This window comes from Sinocyclocheilus grahami, unplaced genomic scaffold (genome assembly GCF_001515645.1).
Source record: "Sinocyclocheilus grahami isolate Dianchi unplaced genomic scaffold, SAMN03320097.WGS_v1.1 scaffold126.1, whole genome shotgun sequence".
Taxonomy (NCBI): domain Eukaryota; kingdom Metazoa; phylum Chordata; class Actinopteri; order Cypriniformes; family Cyprinidae; genus Sinocyclocheilus; species Sinocyclocheilus grahami.
In genome coordinates this window covers 5,056,214-5,066,474 of record NW_015505305.1, presented here as the reverse complement: position 1 = coordinate 5,066,474, position 10,261 = coordinate 5,056,214, and the positions used below count along the sequence as shown (strand labels likewise).

The 10,261-nt window shown below is 35.6% G+C and overlaps 1 protein-coding gene across 1 annotated transcript; it reads left to right on the top strand.

Annotated features, from left to right (window-relative positions):
* The first annotated feature begins 776 nt into the window (after nt 1-776).
* On the top strand, nt 777-10,138 carry LOC107590317 (ATP-binding cassette sub-family D member 3-like). The gene is made up of 17 exons (XM_016279024.1): nt 777-958; nt 1,457-1,490; nt 1,684-1,785; nt 3,608-3,696; nt 4,207-4,276; nt 4,481-4,578; nt 5,627-5,750; nt 5,863-5,919; nt 6,002-6,144; nt 6,252-6,325; nt 7,406-7,503; nt 7,612-7,677; nt 7,786-7,875; nt 7,995-8,114; nt 8,578-8,682; nt 8,780-8,836; nt 8,929-10,138. The coding sequence occupies exons 1-17, from the start codon at nt 849-851 to the stop codon at nt 9,004-9,006; spliced, it is 1,515 nt and encodes a 504-aa protein (XP_016134510.1). The 5' UTR covers nt 777-848; the 3' UTR covers nt 9,007-10,138.
* Nucleotides 10,139-10,261: the final 123 nt, after the last annotated feature.

Below are 10,261 nucleotides of genomic sequence, written 5' to 3'. Positions count from 1 at the left end.
TATATATATATATATTCCCTAAATTCAAATCAACTTCCATTTGAAACTTATTTTACTTATTTTATTTTGATGAAACTTACATTGCAATTCCAAGAGAAATTGTCAAGCTAATCATGCAGACAATGTCAAAATAAAGTTTACATTTTTTTATAAAATGGAAATGTATTTTTAAAATTGTATTTATAACGTAAAAAAAGACCTTGCAAGAACGACAACTGATCTGTTATTGTAGTAGCATTTTATAATGTCCATAAGTTTGTGTTTTATTGTATTTTTTTGAAAATGTTATCTTGTAAAATTATGATAACAATATTAAAAACGAGGCGCATGTAATAAATCTGATAATTCTATACGTTAAATTTCACATACATTAATGTAAAATTTCCAACAAAATACCTAAGAAAAAAATTATCTGTTGCTTTCAAAAAAAACAGAAAGCTAAAGTAGTACTGGATATGTTTTTGAAGCATAAAAATCGACCTCCATACGTAATATTTCAAACTCTAGGGGGAACTCTAGGCAAAGCCGTAAAGGTACAATATGCTAGAAAGACGGTCTAATAAAGAGAATAAGAATATTTAATTTATAAATAATAAATGGAAAGTCACTTGTCTTACTTCAACATGGTTGATATAATAGGCTTTTCCTTCCGTGTATTTGATTTAAAGTGATTCCTAAAGGGTTAATAAACACAGTCTCTCTCTCTCTCTCTCTCTCTCTCTCTCTCTCTCTCTTCCGTCCTTGAGTGCCCCTCTGCTCCCCGCGTCCGGTCTCTCTCTCTCTCTCTCTCTCTTCCGGACTTGAGTGCGCCGCTGTTCTCCGAGTCCGGGCCGGTCTCAGTAGGAAACATGGCGGCCATCAGCAAGTACTTGACAGCCAAGAACTCCGCTGTGGCTGGCGGTATCCTACTCGTTTTATACTTCCTGAAGCAGAGACGAAAATCCGCTGGACTGAACAGGTATGTGAAAACACACATAAAGTACCTAATGCGTGAAATAAGTTCACAAATGGAGTTCAGTGTCAGAGTGACCCCGGTTCAACTAACGTACAGCAAAATGAGACCTGGCCAACATTATGGTCGTGTGTCAAAACCTAATGAGCTGTCTAGTCTAGGTAGGCACCTCACTAGGTTTTGAGACACGTCCTATATCTTGAGCTTATAGTGAAATGCAGGGTTGAACAGGGTTTTGCTTGTTGCAGTCTCACTGTCCAACAATGGACTCTTTCATAGAGGACAGTGTTAGTTGGTTAGTCAGTTTGCATTCAAAAATTCTATACCCAAGAATGATAGTCAAGAATGATTCATACTTGCACCTTGAACTCTCTTCATTTGGGATTCAGCATCAAGCATACTTATGACAGGATAACTGCAATATTTATGTAATGCTTCATACTGAATGTTATTGGACGTACTGTAATTATTATTAATATAGATTTATTTCATCATCCTCAACAGGAAGAAGGGTTCTTCAAAAGATCTGAGCAGTGACGTAAGAGAAATGTGTTGATCGATCTCTGCATGAACTGATCAAAACTGTATACACTGAATGCAGTGGAAGTTGCTTTACTGTAATGTCAGATGCATAAATGTAATGTATAAGACTATTTAGTTAGTCTGGCCGTGTGACGCTATATTCCATGAGTTTCCTTTGACTTTCAACAATTCTTGTGTTTTAAAACCAGCAGAAAGATGGCAAGAAAGACAGAGCTGCTGTGGACAAGCTCTTTTTCATCCGGATCTCACGGATCGTCAGAATTATGGTGCCAAGATTATTCTGCAGAGAGGTGAGAACTGGCTTCATGTGAGTTCTTGCTGGAACAGGAAGTTGGGGTGAGGCATAAATTGAAGGTTTCCTTATTTTAAAATAGCCCATCACCTTTAAATTTATGTCGTAACCAAGAACACCATTTTCTTGGTTTTTTCTGCATATTTTTTCCGAACTGAAACAATACACATTTTATATACTACCATTCAAAAGTTTGGGGTCATTAAGATATATATTTTTAACTATTATTATTTTTTTAAATTGAGCAATGCATTCAATTGATCAAAAGTGTCTGTAAGACTTTTACATTGTTACAAAAAATGCACTTCAAATAAATAATATTCTTTTTAACTTTCTGTTCATCAAAGAAAAAAAAATGTATTGCAGTTTCCACAAAAATATTAAGCAGCACAACTGTTTCTCAACATTGATAATAATTAGAAATATTTGTTTAGGAGCAAATCAGCATATTAGAATGATTTCCAAAGGATCATGTGACACTGAAGACTGGAGAAATACATTTAATTAAATTCTTAAATTAAATGAAAGCATATTCAAAATGAAAACAGCTATTTTAAATAATAATAATATTTCACAATATTAATGTTCGTACTGTATTTTTGATCAAATAATTGCAGCCTTGGTGAGCATAAGAAACCTCTTTCTAAAACATAAAAACTTACAGACTCCAAAGTTTTGAAAGATATTGTGCATGTATATCTGCAAAATAAAAGTGAAGCATTTCAGCTCATTATTGTTTTTCACATTATTTTTTTTGTATGTCACAGACATGGTACCTGTTCCTGATCGCAGTGATGCTCTGCATGAACTGATCAAAACTGTATACACTGAATGCAGTGGAAGTTGCTTTACTGTAATGTCAGATGCATAAATGTAATGTATAAGACTATTTAGTTAGTCTGGCCGTGTGACGCTATATTCCATGAGTTTCCTTTGACTTTCAACAATTCTTGTGTTTTAAAACCAGCAGAAAGATGGCAAGAAAGACAGAGCTGCTGTGGACAAGCTCTTTTTCATCCGGATCTCACGGATCGTCAGAATTATGGTGCCAAGATTATTCTGCAGAGAGGTGAGAACTGGCTTCATGTGAGTTCTTGCTGGAACAGGAAGTTGGGGTGTTTTTATTTTAAAATAGCCCATCACCTTTAAATTTATGTCGTAACCAAGAACACCATTTTCTTGTTTTTTTCTGCATATTTTTTCCGAACTGAAACAATACACATTTTATATACTACCATTCAAAAGTTTGGGGTCATTAAGATATATATTTTTAACTATTATTATTTTTTTAAATTGAGCAATGCATTCAATTGATCAAAAGTGTCTGTAAGACTTTTACATTGTTACAAAAAATGCACTTCAAATAAATAATATTCTTTTTAACTTTCTGTTCATCAAAGAAAAAAAAATGTATTGCAGTTTCCACAAAAATATTAAGCAGCACAACTGTTTCTCAACATTGATAATAATTAGAAATATTTGTTTAGGAGCAAATCAGCATATTAGAATGATTTCCAAAGGATCATGTGACACTGAAGACTGGAGAAATACATTTAATTAAATTCTTAAATTAAATGAAAGCATATTCAAAATGAAAACAGCTATTTTAAATAATAATAATATTTCACAATATTAATGTTCGTACTGTATTTTTGATCAAATAATTGCAGCCTTGGTGAGCATAAGAAACCTCTTTCTAAAACATAAAAACTTACAGACTCCAAAGTTTTGAAAGATATTGTGCATGTATATCTGCAAAATAAAAGTGAAGCATTTCAGCTCATTATTGTTTTTCACATTATTTTTTTTGTATGTCACAGACATGGTACCTGTTCCTGATCGCAGTGATGCTTGTGACTCGGACCTATTGTGATGTCTGGATGATTCAGAACGGCACTATGATTGAAAGGTACCGTATGGATGTAGACTTCAAATTTGTTAGTGCTGTGAAATTTAACACTATTAGACTTTGTAAATACACCAAGCACCTAGTTAAATATTGATTTAATGCGATTTGATTGTATTTTTGAAATCTTTGACAGTGGAATCATTAGCAGAGATATCAAACTATTCAAGAGGCACTTTTATTCCTACCTGACTGTCATTCCTGGGGTAATTTACTGTATCTTCATGTGCTGTGAAAACTAATGTAACGTTACCGATGTGTCATGTGATTTACATCACTGAACCAGTCCAATGTATTTCCTCACATGCTCACCTCTCAGATCTCCTCTGGTCTGCAGTTTAAATGCACATTTGTGTTTTGTGAATGTAACTATGAATGTGCGCTTCCTCTGAAATCATTTGCATTCATTTTTTCATGCACATGAAGGACAGGCCAGCGGGATGTGTGTTCATTCCCTTCTGTATTAACTCTGACCATGCTTGCATGTGTTTGTGTGCATGTTGTGGTTTGCAGTGCGATCATTGGTCGATCCACTAAAGGTTTCAAGAAGTACTTATTCAACTTTATCACGGCCATGCCAGTTGTAAGTTTCTGCTTTTTTTTTAATCAAAGTTGGTAGTAATTGGTAATAGTCAGAGGAGTTCTGAGATTATTAACTGTCTAATCTTTGAAATTAAAACTAAAACTTCCAAATAACCACCTAATATGTGCCTCCTGTTGACATAGAAACATTTCTGAGGCTATGAAAACTTCCAGACTTGTAAATGGTTGCATCTCAATCTTTCAGATCGCTCTGGTGAACAGCTTCCTGAAGTTGGGCCTGAATGAACTGAAGCTGTGCTTTCGCGTGCGACTTACCAAACATCTCTACGATGAGTACCTGAAGTACGGCCCATCACTGCCATGACATTATTCCAACTGAAATATTCTTCACCAGTTCTCAGTAAAATGCTGAGCATTTTAACAAAAACAAGCATTACTATTATATTGTTCATACAGGCGTTTGTTATAATGTACTAAAATACGAATTATTAAAATGGATGCATTGACATTAAAATTCAGATAAATGGCTAATATTAAAATTTGAAATAATTTTGTGTACAAAATTTATTATTTAAAAAAAAAAAAATATTATTTTTAATTTATTATTTTAAATGTAGGCATCGCTACATGTAGAATTGCAAGTGTGTAAGACTTCAGATCTGCTGAAGATTAAATTTAAATTTTAGTCTTAAAAAATAATAACTGGGGACTATGTACAAATGTAATCTTTAATGAAAATATATATGAAAGATATGTATTTTTTATTTACATTTTTTTAAAAATATTAAATATATAGTTCAGTCATGAAACTCTAGATTGCGCCGGTGACTGGTTGTTAACGTAACCGATGATATTCAGAGAGTTAAACGACTTGGCACAAGCTGATTGGTTCATGCTGCATATGCAGCCAATGAACTTACTGCCTGCATTTATATGGCTGGCTAGCATTCACTAGAGATTCTTGCAGCGTGCTTTCAGAGTTTCTCTGAAACCCTCCACCTTCCCCAGCTCCACCTGTATAGATCTGCTATGGGTTATTTTATACGCTATTTGTGCAGCAGCAGTATGTCTTAAATACTCACGGCACCGTATCGCCGTATGCATTGGCAGTAGCAAGTTCCTGTACTTGCTTGCAGCAGCAATAATCTACAACTACAGCAATAACCAACAGCAGCAATTCAGCAGCAGCGTAGCAGATCTGTTTCACCAAGACCAAATACATTAACATTGTCATATCCATCACCATGCTAATATCTTCCGAGAGTTGTCATGATTGAAGTGTAATTAAAATTGTGAATTTGCTGAATTTATGAATTTGCTTTGAAATGTGATTCTTTTTAAAGAAAATGTAAAAGTCTAGTTACTGGTGTAACTATCTTTGGGTTCACAGGGGTTATACGTACTACAAAATGGGAAACCTGGATAACCGCATTGCTAACGCTGATCAGCTGCTGACGCAGGATGTGGAAAAGTTCTGTAACAGTGTGGTGGATCTTTACTCCAACCTCAGCAAGGTACGAAACCCCTTTGTCCAAAATACCCATTGTACTTTCCCAATAAAAGCAGATGTTTCTTTTCTTCGAATGAACAGCATTTGCTGAGTTTTTCTTGCATTCCCCCCTTCAGCCCCTGTTGGATATCGGTTTATACATTTTCAAATTAACAACAGCGATCGGTGCTCAGGTGAGTGTGAAAGACATCGTGAAAATCTACTGTAGATCAGTGTCATTGGACATTTTGAGAATCTGTTGGTCTCTTTGCACAGGGTCCCGCCACTATGATGACCTACCTGCTGATCTCCGGCCTCTTCCTGACCCGTCTGCGCGGGCCGATCGGTAAGATGACAGTGACTGAACAGAAGTATGAAGGAGAATACCGATACGTCAACTCTCGTCTCATCACAAACAGGTACTTACTTGTATCTATCTAGCAGTGTAGTTCTATGGTAATATAACTTAGTTTTTCTCCAATTTTGATGCATACTCAAATGTTTTATGTTTTTATTTCATTGTCAGTGAAGAGATTGCCTTCTACAATGGAAACGTAAGGGAGAAACAGACAATTCATTCAACCTTCAAGAAACTGGTGAGTATGTGACCAAACAAATCTGTGAGTTGTTATTATCAAAGGGTTGCATCAGTATTTACTGATGAAATACAGAAAGCCACATATTATTATTTTTATATTGTTGCTGATAAATTAAAATGTATACTATTTTACCTAAATCAAGTAAAAATAAAACTAGACTCAAATTAGTAATTTTAAATTGCAAGTGTATTTAGGCATTACAACATTACAATGTACAGTATGACAAATTAATATTTTGATGACATTTAACAGTGTTAATTTTGTGGTAAGGGTATTATAAAAAGGTATCAAAAGTAGATGAAAGTAAAGGTAATTAAGGTATTAAAGGTAATAGAAAAACATGCGCATACACAATTAAATATCTAACATTCTAATATGGGCCAATAATCTAAAATATATATGTGACCCTGGACCACAAAACCAGTCATAAGGGTCAATTTTTTGAAATTGAGATTTATACACCATCTCAAAGCTGAATAAACCAGCTTTCCATTGATGTGTGGTTTGTTAGGATAGGACAATATTTGACCGAAATAGCTACTTTATTTCTTGCAGTTGCAACATTGTTGCTGCTCATATTTTACATCTCTTTACATCACGCAATTGTTTATGATTTTGTTTACCCTATTGCAACTTAGTTTCTTGTAGTGTGATTTCATATCTCACATTTGCCCCTTTTTTCTTGTAAATGTGACTTTCACAATATGATTTCATATCCCATGTTTAAAATTTTTTCAAAATTGCAACCTTATATCTCGAAATTGTGACTGTTTTTCATTATTACAACTTTGTTTCTTGTAGTGTGATTTTTTTTTATATATATCTCATTTACAACTTTTTCTTTTTTTTTCTCGTAATTGCATCTTTATATCTCATAATTGCATCTTTGTTTCTTGCAATTACAATTTTTTTTCCCAATTGTGGACTTGCTTCTCCCATTTGCGACTTTTTTCAAAATGGATTTTTCTCATAATTGCGACTTTGAATCTTGTAATTGTGACTTTGTTGTGTATTATTTAAACATTTTATTTCACAGTAACCTGGTTTACTTTTTAGTCAGGGGTGGAATGTTTGTACAGTTAATGCGTGTGCTCTTCAAAGGTGAAATCCGGAGCCAATGTTTTGGTGTGTGGACCCAATGGGTGCGGAAAGAGTTCACTTTTCCGGGTTCTTGGAGAGGTGAGCATGTCTGCGATTCTTAGACCGGAATTCTGCCCTTGTTCTTGGTTCCCTGTAAAAATTCTTCCATTTTATCTGCTAAATGTTGGGTTTTCGGACTCTCTCTAGTTATGGCCGCTGTTTGGTGGGAGTTTGACGAAACCAGAGAGGGGGAAACTCTTCTACGTCCCTCAGGTGAAACTTTAAACAGATCTTTACAGAACAAAACCCACTTTACCGATGGCAGAACATCTGAATGGTCCACAAAAGCTGAATAACTTGCCTTTTATTGTCTGTTTTCAGAGGCCTTACATGACCCTCGGCACACTGAGGGATCAGGTGATCTACCCAGACACCCATGAGGACCAAAAGAAGAAAGGCATCTCTGACCAGGTACTATAAACTAGTTTTTAAGATCTGAAATGTTCTAAAAAGTCTGTAACACGTGCAGATCACCTATATTTATTTTATAATAATCCATTTTCATTCCATCAACCTGTTTTGTGTGGCAGGTGCTGAAGGAATACCTGGATAATGTCCAGTTAGGTCACATTTTGGAAAGAGAGGGGTCGTGGGACATGGTTCAGGACTGGATGGATGTGCTCAGTGGAGGAGAGAAGCAGAGAATGGCGGTAAACAGACATTTTTAACAACCACAAAGAAAGTCCTGTACAGTAATGCAAAGTGACTAACAGTAACTGCAGGGACAGTTCTCTGAACAGAAGTCAAAGGCACTGATAAGGGCTATATTGTTGTCGTGTTAACATCCTGTTTTTGAACCACTTCACAATTTGTGTTAAAGCCCAGATCTTTGACAGTACCATTACACTACTGCACTTAGACTGAGTCACATCAAGTTGGAATCATCAGAATTACCATAGTTATAAGAAGATCTCCCATCCATGGACTCAGAAAATGTCTATTTAATTTGTACTTTGTTTGTACTTTGTTTGTTTAGCAGTTAGGTGGGAGATGTCAGAATATTTCTAACATGTATAAAGAGTTCTTTGGACCTACAATAATACTGGAAATGTTCAAATGATGTTGAAATTCCTAGATGTTTATAGGTTTATAAAATGATGGTTTTTCCCATAGATGGCCAGACTCTTCTACCATATACCCCAGTTTGCCATCCTGGATGAGTGCACCAGTGCTGTGAGCGTAGACGTAGAGGATTACATCTACAGTCACTGCAAAAAGGTGCCTGAACCTCACAACACACACATTTTCCCATTGTATTACTGTACATTTTGCTAAAGTTTCTCTGAATGTGTGGTTTATTGTTCTTGTTCGGCAGGTTGGCATCACCCTGTTCACTGTCTCTCACAGAAAGTCCCTGTGGAAGCATCACAAGGTGAGATCAGCGCTAAAATATTCCCATCATCAATATTTACCGACATTCGCCGTATGCTTAAGCACTTTCAAAATGCCCTTTCTTCTTTTCAGTACTACCTCCATATGGATGGAAGAGGAAACTACGAATTCAAACCCATCACCCCTGAAACTGTGGAGTTCGGCTCTTAGAGGAAAAACAACTGCACTATACTATCAGCAGCCCTAGTGATGGCCCCTAACTGTTCACTTCTTAAAGTGATAGTTCACCCAGAAATGAAAGTTCTGTCATCATTTACTCTTTCTTCCGATGAAAGCAAAATAAGGTAACATTTGATTGTAGCCATTGGCTTCCATAGTATGGAAGTCAATGAAGACCATCAACTTAGTTACAAACATTCTTCAAAAGATCTTCTCAAATGTTCAACAAAAGACAGACTCTCGTAAAAGTTTGGAACAACTTGAGGGTGAGAAAGTGATGGCAGAATTTTTATTTTTGAGTGAACTGTCCCTTTAAGTAGTCGCCTGCCAACCTAAGGAGTTTGTTTTTAATCATTATAACCTTTTTGGGATGAAATTGTGTTTAGAGATTTATTAACACTACTTTTGTCCTTAGTGATTGTATATAATTTTGTAATTTAAGCAGTTCAATTTATAAGACATCTGTTAAGTATGCATGGGTGCGTGTACCAAGGAAATACATCTTGTGTCTGTGCTCTAATTTGTTAATAAATGAAATTGGTCTGTATAGGTGCACACAAATCGATGGCACTGGACTGAACTGAGCGTTCAATATGCTAGATACACAATAATGATCTAATATTGCCTTTTTCTCATCAGCTAAACCTTTCTTTAAGCTACTAAGTGGCCTTTTCGTGCTCACTGCAGCGTGGTTGGGTGGTCTGGATGTGTGCGAGTTGTTTTTTGGTGCACTTTACATGGTATGGTAATTTGGACAACCAGGGAGCCTTGTATAACCGTTCGGTGTCTGTAATCGATGAGAAGTTGCCTATGCACTTGTTTACTCCAGCATTGTTGGCATTTCTTGATGTGGAAGGAATCCGGAACGGTTATGTAAACTGAAAGAAATATTGTCGTAGCACTTCACACATTAAGCAAATGAACCACTTTGCTGTATGTTTTCAATTAAAAAAAGGAGATATTGATGCTACTAGTAGTCTGTTAGTGGTCTTTTTTTATCTCGAAGAAATGGTTATAGATCGTGTTGATGATTTTGTGTGTGTGTGTGTGTGACTTCAATTGGACTGGTTTATCGCACATTATGAAACTGGTTACTTTAGGAAATCTAAAAAAAAAAAAAAAAGATGAATGTTGATCTTTAACACACATCAAATGTAAGTGAAAGGTCATTTAGATTAGACAATCCTTTGACCTTTCACCCTCCACATGACAATGTATTTTTAATGTGCCTCTAGTCACCCGTTCC